This window comes from Siniperca chuatsi, linkage group LG24 (assembly GCF_020085105.1).
Source record: "Siniperca chuatsi isolate FFG_IHB_CAS linkage group LG24, ASM2008510v1, whole genome shotgun sequence".
Lineage (NCBI taxonomy): Eukaryota > Metazoa > Chordata > Actinopteri > Centrarchiformes > Sinipercidae > Siniperca > Siniperca chuatsi.
In genome coordinates, this window is record NC_058065.1 from 13,080,603 (window position 1) to 13,094,610 (window position 14,008).

The 14,008-nt window shown below is 40.1% G+C and overlaps 1 protein-coding gene across 2 annotated transcripts in view; it reads left to right on the top strand.

Moving 5' to 3' along the window:
- mgat5 (alpha-1,6-mannosylglycoprotein 6-beta-N-acetylglucosaminyltransferase) overlaps positions 1 to 14,008 on the top strand; it is a 91,546-nt gene that overhangs the window by 22,897 nt on the left and 54,641 nt on the right. For both annotated transcript variants that reach the window (XM_044188138.1, XM_044188139.1), the window contains exon 4: positions 12,657 to 12,733. In XM_044188138.1, the coding sequence (XP_044044073.1) occupies positions 12,657 to 12,733 (77 nt within the window). The remainder of the gene's footprint in view (positions 1 to 12,656; positions 12,734 to 14,008) is intronic.

Consider the following 14,008-nt stretch of genomic DNA (forward strand, 5'->3'; position numbering starts at 1 on the left):
ATCACGTGCACGCGCCTGGTTTTTATGAGACTAGTTAAACGGCATACAGATGGGACTCGGTCCAACAGCATTCTGTGACACCTTGTCTTACCACGTCTCACTGATGTGGCTAATCAACCTCCCGAGCAGTGTTTCATCAGTGGGCCGACCCGTGGCATGGAAATGTAATTTAATCCTACACACACCCACACAAACACCCAGGCGTAGAGACGTATGATGTAATGAATGGTCAGCTGGTGATTTGCAGCCCTCACTTCTGTCTTTCTTCGTCGTGTTCCTCTATGATCTATTTCTCCACCCCTCCACCCCTCGCAAGTGTTTAAAGTTAGATTTGTAGCGTCCTGTCTTTGTGACACGGTTAGCTTTTTCAGTAAACGGAGACCTGTGCTTTCACAGCTCAGGGCATCTTCACTGCTTTGTCTCTTTCAGCTATTGATCCGCTTGTATCTCTGTTTGCCATTCACAGTGAAAGATGAGATCCAAGGTCTCCATGTCAACAAAGTAAAGGGACAAGGACAGGGTTTCGGCTGAGGATTGCAGGTGTCCTGATTACCTCATGATTTCATTGTTCCCTGCACTTTATTTTTATTTTAAACACTTAGCTGATGTCCTTACAGTATCCAACTGAAAGGAGGGCGAGAAGGTTGATTTCAGTGTTTATACTTTAAGGATTCTTTTCCTGCAAAACCTGAAAGATTGAATCTACGAACAATCACCATACAATTAGCATTTTAATGCTGAAAACATCTTGTGGGACTCGCTTCGATTTAGAGCTAAGTCTGTGGTCTCCATTATGTTCTGGAAGGCCTGTTTATTAGTATTGATCTGTACACTGAAGAAATAAAGTACACAGATACACACAAACCCACTCAGTGCTAATAAGTTGCAGAGAGATGCCGTCCGCTCCCACACACTTTCAAACACTCGCATGAATCCCGACACTCCTCACCCTACAGTCTAATGTAAATTGCGCAGCAATTCACCTTGATGTTTTTGTACTGCAGGTTGCAGCAACAAACTATCGTAAAAAGACAAAGTTACTGAAGGAAAACATTAATTAGAGTAATTATTTATATCCACTTTTATTTTTCTTGCAGATTAAAGTTGTAGTAGTCTTGGTTGATTTGGCTGCGTCAGCAGTGCCAAATACAATGCATTTCCTATGGCTGCTTCACAAGGAAAGCCACCTTGTGTTTTGCCAGTTGAACACTGTGGCAGAAAGGAATGTTACGTTCCCATCAGAGGTGACTTGATACAGTGTAAAGAGAGTAAACAGTTAACAGTGAGGTTAATAATTAGATGAGATTGAATTACATATATGTATCATTTCCTGGAAATCCCTTGTATGTGAAAAGGCAGATTGAATCTAGGGTGCGAGTGGCAAACTTCTATATAGAGAGTTATGACTTAATGTAAATATATTGAATGGCTATTGCAGAAAAATGCTGACCATAAATAGTATCAAAATTGGGGTTTGATTTGACATGACTTTACTTTTCGGGTCTCCCTGATACAGCTTGAAACCACTCAAGGTTGTGCTTTAAGTGATTCCTATATCACTGCTTTCCAATGAGAATGATGAGATAATTGAAGATGTCAGGCAGTTATTCTGCTTATTTGTATGCAAATAATGTTAATCTCTCATGTGTGTTCCTACCAGGGTTTGTGTTGATGTAAATGACAAATGCAGTGTGACACAGTGAGTTCAAATCTACAGTGATACAAAAAAAAAAATCCAGCATCTTGTTTGACGCACCGCCTGTAATTGGCGCGACCAGGCATGAATCTTGATGTGGAAAACTGGAGAGGAAGTGTTTCTCAGCTCCACAGCTTCCACATCTTGTGCTCACCTGCATGTTTGAGAGCTTTGACGTGACACAGTAGAGAGGAGTGAGCCTCTCCTGGACTTTCCCTCACGGACCAACGGACAACAAGCACAGACACGCTCTTCCACTGCGACTGTTATTGTGCAGTGCGAATTTGTGCCTGTATCTTGTGTTGTGCTTGTGGTCCCCAGAGAACCCTCCCATATGGAATGCATCAGAGCTTCTTATGGTAGTGTTGTAAACAAACAGCAAGAAACTGCAGTTTTGCTTTCATTAAGTTTTCTGCCTGGCACTGCGTAGAGCCAGGGAATGCTTCCTGAGGCGTTGTTGACAGGGCTCGTTAGATCATGACACAGTTAGCTTGGAGTATGTGATACGCTGTATCTTTCACATGTTAATGCTTAAATCACACTGATTCCACCATTGGAAGTAAAATTTAGAAAACATTGCCTCAAACCCCCCAAAAAAATGTTGCCACAAGGATTTCATTATATATAACATATTTTAAATGTAACTCCATAGCCACGTTAGGCGCAGTTGTTTATCGTGGAGACAGAAAGGTAAACTGAAAATGCACACTATGTCTAGCAGCACCATTCTTATTCATACAATTCGTACCAGAGATATCAGTATGATTAGAGCCGCTCTTGGACACTGAGCAGATTCACTTGGATTTGGGGGTTTGAAGAAGTCTGTGCAGAAGTATAGCAAGTGATTGCTGAGAGAGGAAGTTACAATGCTCTGTTAAATTTAAATCTGTATTTCCTGTCAGACATTTAAACATACAGTAGAAGAACTTTGTTTAGACTCTAATTTAATTTCTTTAACACTTCCACTCTGGATGTCAACTTGTTTTAGCTTTCTATGCTGCTACTGCCCCCATGGTTAGAAGAATAATAACCACAGAGCTATTAACGTCCTCTGTTGCGCCCTGAAAATACCAATTTCATGTTAAATCATATTTAATGTATCTGAATATCAGAAGCAAATTTGTCTATCATTGAACTGAACACCTCATTTGTTCCTTGCTGTATGAAATAAAGATTATCAGCATTGACACCGCAGTGTTTTTCGCTGAAACAAAGGGTTAGAGCTAGCTGCAGCATAACAAGCATTAAACGAAATTTAGCTTTTTGCTAATCATCTGTAAATTAATCAAATTAATTTGAATCAGTCAAATCAGTGTAGGCCATTCCAGGAAAACAGATATATAGCCATACACCAGGACCCTTCGCCACCACAGACACACACATTCTCTCTTTCCTCTCCTTTCCCCACAGGCAGGCTCGTCCCTCTTGAGGTTGCAGCTGATTGAGGAGGCAGGGGTGGGATGGGAGGAACATTTGGGGCTAGCACGGCATTGGCTGGGACACGTGCACCCCACTTTTTCACTGACTCTCTCTTTGTCTCACTCTCAACTAATGTTTTCCCTCTCTCCTTAGTTCCATTCAGCGTCTGTTTTGCAGGGACTCCACTGATCGTGAAATTTCAGAAATATTGTGCAATTTTGGGGTGTGTTTCGGACATGGAAAGGAAGGGTTTTACATCAGAGCTATGGTGCGAAACCCAGCATTTGAAACCACAGTATTGCCAAAGCAAAGGAAATAAGAATATATATTATATTCTTTCCCCCAAGCACACTTTCTCATTGTATTGTGTCACCCTTGTCTCTCCTTGCTCTCTGCATACTGTATGGCTCTGCTTCTCTTTGTATGCTGCATTCCATCTCCCTCTGCATCCTCTTTCCTCCATTGTCTCCTCTTTTTCCGTGCCAGTGTTGTTGTTGTGCTGGTTAAAGCCACAGCCCCGGCCCTGAATATAATCTGCAATCTTCTACCAAATACCGGCCATTTCTCTAGGCATTTTAAAATTTAATTTAATTTTTTAATCCACACGCAAACACTCCCACGTAATATACACAAACATCCATAGCACCTCCAGCCTCATCTTACATTCACTGCAGATCATTTTTCTTCAGGCAAGAGTGGCAGGTTCCAAATCAGAGGATAGAGCAGAAGATGCCGGCACACTTGAACTGAGAGTAGAATGCAAAGATGCATTTGCACATAATGACTGACAAGTGTATAATCTCACACATTTGTTCATGGCTGTGTTATAGGCTCATGCATTCACACTTACAGGGAGCTAAAAACTGAAAATTAGATCACTTTTTTTGGTTCTGAATTATGCAGCTCTGTGGCTCTCAGGCTGCTTCGCTAATGACAACACAGAATATTTTCAGCTCCACTGCAGTGCCTGAGAGTTAAACTGAAGCAGAGCATTTACTCATTTCACTGTTTACAGGAAATGCATATGTCTGGCAGGTGAGTGAAAAGGCTTCCTTAATTTTAAGCCTTTTAGAGGAAATGAAACATTTATATGAAACCTGTATGTAGCTGTTTTTACTTTATAGACACTGTTGACTATTCTCAGTTTAATTTCCTTCTTATCACAACAACAAGTTCTTTGGCGACACAACACTCGAAGTACAGCATGTCTCACATTCTAAATCTGCAGCTTTCCCCCATTTGTCCAAATCAACAGTGGAACATTAGTCATAGCTCTGCAATGATGAGAGCTAATCAAGGTTTTCTGGCCACCTTGTGTCCTTGCGCTCCTCTTGGTGCAAAATCTGAATCTTCCTCCTGGATATTTTCGGAGGGAGCAGTGGGCCGATCAGATTGCCCAAGCACAAAAGAGAGATTGATTACAGCCAGACGTTTTGCTCTTTGCAGCAGAGGAAGGGAGAGAAAGAGGAAACTCGATGTGGGCCGGAGAGTGGGGTTACTTGGGGAAATTTGGATTTGTTTTTTTGCCTCCGGGATTGACTGTGGAACACTTGTGTGGACCAGAGGCAGTGCGAGACGTGTTTTGACAAGCTCCAAACACGTGCCTCTCATGCTGGGAACTGTGTGCCTTCGGGTGGCAAGGCCTAGACAAGTGGTTTCCAGTGGATTTTGGGTGGTTAGAGGTACAGATGTATACAATGATATCTCGCCACACACACTTGTGTAGTATAAGAGAAACAATTGAGCTGAAAGGGTGCCTTGTATTACTGGGCTGAGTTTAGCATATGACCAGTGTCACATGTCATTTTATCTCCTGTCCCTCTCAGATATGATGTCAAACAATTTCCTCTTCACTTCATGAGCTATTTTCATATTCTTCCCATCTATTCCCCTCAGAGGAGGTAATAAAAGTGACAAGGAAGTAATTCAGAGATGGACCGGTACCGCGGGAACATTTCAGAATCTTTATATTTTTCATGGGTCTCACGCTGAGTAGTCATCCAGTGATAGTAACTATAGTAACAGCATGCGAAGAGGCGCGCCGCTCGGTTCAGTTTGTCATTTGCTCAGCAAAAGTTGTACATGCATACACACATAACGTTACAAAAATCCCAGAGGCGTCCCGGGAAAGATCTCTGTTCATCCCAAACACATTTTCTATCATCCCCGGGACGACGGGACGCCGTTAGTCTCGAACCCGCAATACTTTTCCACAGACTTCTTCAAATGTCTTGTAATGACCAACAGTCCAAAACCCAGTTTACAGTCATGTATGACACAGAAAAGCCTCAAATCCTTACATTTGAGAAGCTGAAACCAGCAAATGTTTGGCATTTTTGCTTAACAAAAATGACTAAAACGATTATTTAATTATCAAAATAGCTGCTGATTAATTTTCTGTCATCAACTAATGTCAACGAATTGACTACTCGTCACAGCGCTTGGTTTCCACTCTCTGTTTAAAACAGGACTTCTAACAAACAAAAGGATTATAGTTTACCACTCTAACAGACTAATGAGTGGACAGTTATAGCTACATATTAATTGTGCTATGTAGCTATCTTTTTACACTCTTACTCCAACACAGCTCAGGATAACATGAGGCTACTTATATTAGACTCAGTATGATGATTGTAAATTATGTATGTTAGTTCATTATGTAACACCAAAATGTCACTATTCAGAATATTACTGAATGTGCTGAAAATGTCAGGCCTATACAATAATTACCACACTTTGCCTTATTTTCCATTTTCTCATTCTGTTAGTGGTGTTATTATTTTGTATACCAGTTATGCAGGATTGCCAAGGTTGGTCAGTGAAGCAAGGTAACCCAACAGAGCCTGACTAACTTGCTTTGTGATGATGATCTCTCTGACTTCTCTCCACCTGCCCAGCTGCTGCTGTTCTATAGCTGAGAGCGCACGGTTCCATCAGCCAGCCTGCTTTCTAATTGATGAGCTGCAGAGATTTACACATACACACAAACAAAACACACACAAACTCGCACACTGATACCCCTGCATCTTCTTGCAAAGTGCATCTAAAATTAGTGGATCAGAGGACACAGAGATGAGGAAAGCTGCACTTTTCACCCTTGAATTGTGTGTATATATATATATTTTTTTTTTTTCAAGCTTTCTCCTCTGCAGAATCACCATGGTGACACTTTACACATCATTTACTTTAAGTCATGTTTGTTCATTGCTGAGGCGTCTTTATTAAGAAAACTTTATTGTTGAGAACTTGAAACGTAATTGTCACAAAACTCCCATAACCCTTCCCTTGTATGCAAATAGATTTAGTCAGTGTCACACTTATTTGGTTTCCACTCACCAAACTGTGTCATTGAAGCTTGGCTTTGGCAGATTTTATGTTATTTGAGGGAAGGTTTTTTAGTTTTGTGTGCCTGAGAATGAAATCAATGAGAGTGAGGGAGATGGGGGGGGGGGAAGAGAGCGAGAGAAGTACACAACAGAGAGAATAACATAAACCAGATGTCCTCAATCCAATTCTGGAGTTGTTAAATGTCAGATTGCCTCATGGATTTGGACAAGCACACACACAGGGAGGGAGAGGGAAAAATAACCCTGTGTGTAATATCACTTATTGTTCAGAGATGATGCTATTTAAGGGCTATCAGATGGCCAACACTGTGTGCTAGGAACTGGCTAATGGTGACCTCAGTACTGTTAGAGGCTCTTGGACATCTTACGCAACTTTGAATGATCTCATCTGTTTTCTGCCTCTGGTTCTCTGTACATTTCAAAACACTTCTCAATGCGTTTTTTTACCTCATTATTTTAACTTTTATATTTGCTGTTCACTCTCTATTTATATCATTTTTCCTTTTGTCTTGTTTTTATCTGTTACAAATTAACCTCTTTGTTCTCTCCTTTTTATTTGAATCTCGAAGTGCTTTGGGAGTTGTTTTTTTTAATACTATTTAAAGAAGATTTGTCATTTTAGCTCTCTGTACTGTTTGGGTTTCTCTGCCTTGGTTTCTTTGTTCCTGTGTTTGCTAGACAAAGGTGTGGTTTGGTGCTTGGCTTATCATCACACATCATTGCTTCAGCCTGTCAGTCACACCTCATGTCACCCTCAGCTCTACTAATGCTCCTTGACACTCTGTTATTTTAACCATGTCTTGCTCAGCTTTAATGCATGGCAGCTAGTGATTGGAGAAGTTACTTTGTCTAAACTGAATTAGGGCTGCAGCTGTCAATTATATAGTATTCTACAGATTTTTGCATCGATTAATCGAGTAATCGGATAAGAAATACTTTTTCTTTATTAAAGAGCAATAGTAAATGTGCAGAACAGAAAATAAGACAGGTCTCTTAAAATGAACAACTAATTGGTTTCTCTTTTTTTTTTTTTAAATCTACATTTTTATTGCTTAAATTGTATACAATAATATCTGTCAAAACTAAACCCATTTAATGCATTTAAGTGCCATATTACATTCTCGGTTTTAAAGAAAAATACAAAAACAAACACCTTTTGCTTTTAAAAAAAAAAGGTATATATACTTAAGTTTTCCGATCTACAAGTTCAGCTCAGGTGTAACGTAAGCTTTTAATGTCTTCTTTGTGGCATTTATAGGAGGCAAAAACGAGTGGACAGGAACTGTGACTATCATAATAAATAACATGAATGAAGCTCAGGCATTCACAAATTGACTGCAGCATTTTATTTTCTGTGGTTAATATCTTGAAAAAAACCTAGCTAACTTAGGGACATCCTAACTAGCCAACACATTGATTTATGTTAAGTAGCCATCACATATCCATAATTAACGTAGCCTACATTGTTTACTAGCCTTCATATACCTTGTGTCGGGTCCGCTCTGTGGACTGGATGCATAGACTGTAATGTTTTGCTTTCTGCTGAGATGCTGAAGCAGAGACGTCGTGCTGTTGTGGTCGGCTAGTTCAGTTTTACAATAGACACACTGTACAGAGTTTTTGTGGACACTTTCTCTGGCCTGTCGCTTCTCTGCGGCCCTCGCTATTTTCTCTCTCTTCCTCCTCTTTGTAATCTGCGCTGTCAAATCACACCAAAAACGCTCTGAACGTCTCTGATCACACACAGCTTAAGCGCGTTGTGCGACAGTAATAATCATCCGTGCGAAACAGCGCGCTGTATGTAACTATATGGATTAAGCGAAGCTTCGATGCAAATAATTTGCATTTTGATTTCGAGTTTCTTGAGGAATCGTTTCAGCCCTAAATTGAATGTAAATAGATAATAATAATTATAATTATTATAATTATTATTAAAAAAACTTTATTTATAGAGCACTTATCAAAACAAAGTGCTTCACAACAAGAGAAATAAAATACCATTGAAGTGAAAAGGGCAGGTAAAGGGTTTGGTTGGAATGATATGCATCCTTGTTGTGAGGAATCTGCTCCCTTTGAAACAACACTACCTCTGCTGTGTTTGATTATGAGGGGAGCTATATTTAGCCACTCCTTGAGTAAAGCTAGGAGAATATTTGCCTGTTGACTTTTACACTCGGTGGCTGACTAGCTGAATGACAGGGTGAATGACAGGGTGCCATAATTTGAAAGAAAAAGAAAACTGTAGAGTGCAGCTGCAGTAAAGGAGAGCAGCACGGCAACACTAGCGGGCTGTCGTGGACAAAATCGACGATCAAGAAAGTGCATCCCTGTGTTTCACCAAGGCATAATTGTACCACTTACAAACTACTTACTACTTTACTTGAAGTCAACTTCAAAGACCTTCAAACTTCATCTGTAGCTAGAAAGCCAGACTAATTTACAGTAGCTCGCATTTAGTGACAACAGTTACATTTTTGGGATGCTTAAATTACTTAATAATTATTCTCCAAAAAAAAAATCACTACATTCAAAAAGTACGTTATGTACACAATGTTGCTATGTAGTCACAGTTGAAGCTGGAGATTGTTCCTGTAAACAGTTCTTAATCCCCACTGTGGCTACTGAGCTAAAAGCTAAATTGTTATCTAATTGTTGTTTTTAAGCCTGACAGGACAAGCTGCTGCTCAGTTCTGACTGCTCCACAGATCCTGATTAAGGTGATTTAAGATACTGATATAATAAAAGTATCTGCTAGTGTTGGCTGTTAGTTGGTGCGTATATGGCTGGAAAATTACGTGTACAGGCGACTAACACTAGATTGCTTACTGACAGGAAGACACTTGTTTTTGTGTTTTTGTTTTTTTTTTTTTTAACAGCAAAAAGACACAATCCTTGCCATAGTTTTTAAATGTAAAGATGATACAGAGTGGCATTTCATTCTGCGACAAATCATCTAGGCGTATACAGGATTGCGACATGTTCACCAGAGAACAGCCAACAGTTGGCTAACTCGCGCAATTAATATTAATTGACTATAGATGATAAAATCTAAACATGAGAAGCTTGCTAACATTGATCCTGCCCTTGAGTTTATGGTTGCAGAGAGACCATAATGACTGGACATTTATGTTTTAAGGGGGTCATTCTCGCAGTGTCGCGCTGTGGCTTAAACCCTGATACAAGCATAGATTCATTATCTGAGATAACTTCTGTTATGAAATGGCACTATATAAATAAAAAATAAATTGAATTATCCCCTCTTCTCCTTCCCTAGATGGTGACTGAGGCTGTGGACGGAAACTTGTTTGGTAGCTTTCCATCTAACTGGTGATGTTTTTAGTTGTAGTACTCATGTGGCATGTCATCACCTCTCTTTTATCTCTCATTCTTCCCTGATACACGCTGCCGAGGGAGCGAGCCAGAGAGTGTCAGTGAAATATGTTTTCCACACTAATCTAGGTGATAAAGCAGCATAGAAAGAGGGAGAGAGAAAATAAAAAGTTTACCAGTAGAATATCTGTTTACTGCTGCAGCTTGTTGGTGCAAATAAACTTAATCAACAATGAACGTGATGTAGGAGCCTCTGCTCCACCCTCCACACTCACCCACACCGACAGAAGCCTGACCCATTGCTAGAACCGCAGATTAGCTGCATACACACACCTCCATAAACACACACACCTGCCTCTTAAAACACCACACACAAACTCATTACATCAGTCTGGTGTTTGCCTCTAAGCTTTTATCTATTCACCGCACAGCCTACCGTAATGCATTATTTATATTCTGGCTATAAAGGTCAGTGGTGATGACGTTAACGTCTCTGAATGGGGATATCAAAAAGGTGATTATATGCAAGGGAAGCCATGAATGTTAATCCTACAGTGGTATTGGCTTCCTGGGATATTGAAAGCAATGTGGACAAGATATCGTAATGACTCCCTCCCCCACTGCAGTTGCATGAATTTTGTTTTATTTTAGAAAGCAAAAAAACATCTTAACTCCTTCTCGAACTGTGTTTGCATCATTGTGGACTCGACTGGCCCAGCTTTCAGCTCTCAGCTCTTTGTGGTTTCTGTTGTTATGGAGTTCAGATGACCAAGCCAAAGGTGATGGCTGACAGTCATCCCTGACCACAGAGTAATGGGCAGTCTCCAGCTGTCATTCCAAGACTTACAAAGATGCAACTGACCTGAAGTGCTGAGATTGTACCACAAACTGTAGAACAAGGCTAAGATTCTACAGCCATGCTAACAGCTCTGTGAGACTGTACTTCCACAGTGTTGATTTGAGTTGAATGCTAACATCAACATGCTAGCATGCTCACAATGACAATGCAACATGCTGATGTTTAGCAGGTATAATATTTACCATAAATCTTTATTTAGCATGTTAGCATGCTAACATTTGCTAATTACCACTCAATACAAAGTATAGCTGAGGCTGGTGGGAAAATTAGTACTTTTGCAGGTATTTGGTCATAAACCCAAGTTTTGGACCTTAAGATTTTGACCTGATGATGGTGCTATTATTAAAATACATCCCGAGAGGGACATGAATGTGTGTATAAAATTTCAATTTCAATAGTTGACTTTTTAAACAGAATTGTGAAAAGCCAGATTTTTTGGGGGGATTTTTGTTTTTGAAACCAATATCTAGTAGCCATTAGAGGAACTTCACCTTGTGGCACATCCTCATTAGCCTCACCACATAGCCATGCTGGTTGGGTTTCTTCTCCTGTCCTATTATTATATGAGGCTCTATTCTATCCTACCCATGTGTTTGCATGTCTCCTTGTTATTTCACAAGAGGAAACACATGAGAAATCTTAGCCACAAGGAAGAAAACGGTGAGTCATCAAGCAGATGCTATCAACTTTTACAAAACCAGCTTTAAAATGCTATGTCATCTACTATATATGCCTGTCCATCTGTCTGTTATTGAGCTCGATGGGAAATTGACACCATCGAGCAGCCAGATGACTTGGCTATATCTTGGCAAGTTGGGTGGCAGTTTTTTCTACGAGCTGCTTATGTACAAGCTACGTTGGCAGGCAGCCAAATTCAAAAGAGAGGTTGTGAGCTGTGATGATACTGAAAGGGGCAGGTGAAGTTTGGATGATTGTCTTTTTTTTTCTCCCAATCGATTAGACATCGCTGATCAGTCCAAGCAAAGTGTTTGATAACTAATGGTGACCATTCAGCTCTTCATCTCACAGCTCACTGTGGCCGCTCCTTCTCATTCCATTACTCCCTGCTATATTTAGAACTGATTCGCTGTCAAAATAATACTCAGAATGACCGTTGTCTTGTTTTTTAGATGCACTTTTGATGAACAATCGCTGTCGGCACTAACCTCGCTGACAAATACAATGTGTTTCATGTGACTGCTTCACTATAAAAGCCACTCCATGTTTGGCCAGTTGAACACTTGAAACGGCAGCAGTAGGAAATGTTCAGTTTGCAGTAATTTAATACAGCTCTGCTACGGTGTTAGTGATTAGATAAAATGTTTCCTGTGAAGCAACATGCATAGGTAGGCAATTTGAATGAAGCGCAGGAATGCTGCCATTTACCTAATATCTAGTAGCATCATAATTTTTTTTTTTTTAAGGTTTTAACTTTAATTAGTCAACTAGGAAAGCTTTGTTAGTTTTAACAGTGAATTAGTCAACAAAGGGAATAAATAAATCTTGGGAACATGGTCAGGGCTGGAAGTATAAATGTGTGACACAGCTGTAGTGGCAGCAGTTCAGTCCAGTGCATATTCATCTGTTGTGAATGATTCTCCAACACACTTGCGCAGAGCAGCTTGTAGTTTAGTTACCCACACCCTTCTGTCTTGTTACTTAACCTCAACGCTCACAACTGCAGAGATTCTCTGCATATATAGGAGCCCCCCCACCCACACACACGACACCCACACACACACACACGAGACACACACACACACACACACACACACACACACATACACACATACACACACATTATTTTTCCTCCCTATTCTGTTGTGGCTTTGTGAACTGCAGAGAAGAAATGTGTGTTCCTGAAATGTTGAGGTTTGCATCTGCATCGTCTCCAGTGTGAGGATCATACATCCTGTTAAAGCTACAGGCAGTTAAAGAATTTTGAAGTAGACTGACTTGACCCTTATTACTTTTCTCTCTCTCTCTCCCTCCCCCCCCCCCCCAGACCTCCTAAATGGAGCCCAGGAGAAGTGTGAGCTGCCGTCTTTGGATGGTTTCCCTCACTGCGAGGGCAAGCTCAAGGTGAGTCACACATACAAACACACATAAAGACAGCCTCTGCGCCTCACTCTCTGTCTCTGTCTTTCACACTTTCTAAAATCTGTGAATATATGATTTTAAAATAAGGAAAAGAAGAACACAGTAGGTAGCTCGAGCAAAAAGATCACCTTTTAGGTGCTTAGCTATTAGGCGATGGATGACAGCACAGATCGAAAAAGCTCAACTATGTAACTTCTGAAAGATGAAATAACACATTCCACTTCTTACAAATGAAGAGTTGCAATAAAACGCACCCTTTCTCACATCATTACACTTGGGGATTTTGCTGCTACAGCTTTACTTGTAGCTAATGATTGCAAACTTAAGGTAGGTATTGCTGTAAAACGGACATTACTGAGTCAGTTGATTGACTTTATGACTCTTTTGCTACTGTAACATTACACACTTAACGTTATCCTGTAATCGTTTCTTGTGGGCAAAGTGGCCCCGTTGAGCAAAAGTTAGACAGGCTGGCTTTAAATATGCATCAATAAGAAGGCTTGAGCTTCTTCTTATAGGGTGTGTTTTCATGGTGGTATTTTTAATTACTTTTAACTACAATTTTAAGTAAAGAATATTAATAAATATTATACTATTATCTGAGTTTGGACAAGGGTCTAGTAATTTTTCATTTTAAAGACCCTTCTCCTACTCAAAGGTACCCTGTGGAGTTTTCTCATAAAAAAAAAAACCAAACAAATTCATGTTTATGCTCAGTGTTTCTTACCAAAACACATTGTGTGTATCCTTGAGACCTACCAAACATGTTAAATGCATTTCCTTCCTCATTAAAGATTTGAAAAACCAATTGTTTACATCCATGTTTGCTAGCTAGCAGTCTTCTTCTTCCCTGCCTGGCATGTTGCTACGTTTCTTGGAGCATTACTGCGACCAACTGTCGATCAGTGTAAAAGCATGAAACTGGCGGCAGGAAAGTGCATTGCTTTGCCACACGCTTATGTGCATGCATGTGATAAAAACAAATGTGGGACCCACTCACAAAAACATTGCTCCATAGTGCTACTAGTGGTCAAAAACTCCACAGGGAACCTTTAATTTCTCTCATATTTGCTCTTTCTCTTGAAAAAAAAAAGACTTAAAATAGTTCTCGTCCAATTTGATTAATAACCAGAATATTTGGTAGAATACTTGATTATAAAAATGAAAACTCCCATATAGCCCCATACATGCAGTTCATGTGCGAGAAAATCAAACATCAGGCAGGTTTAATTTCACTTTTGGGGATAATGGGGCCCT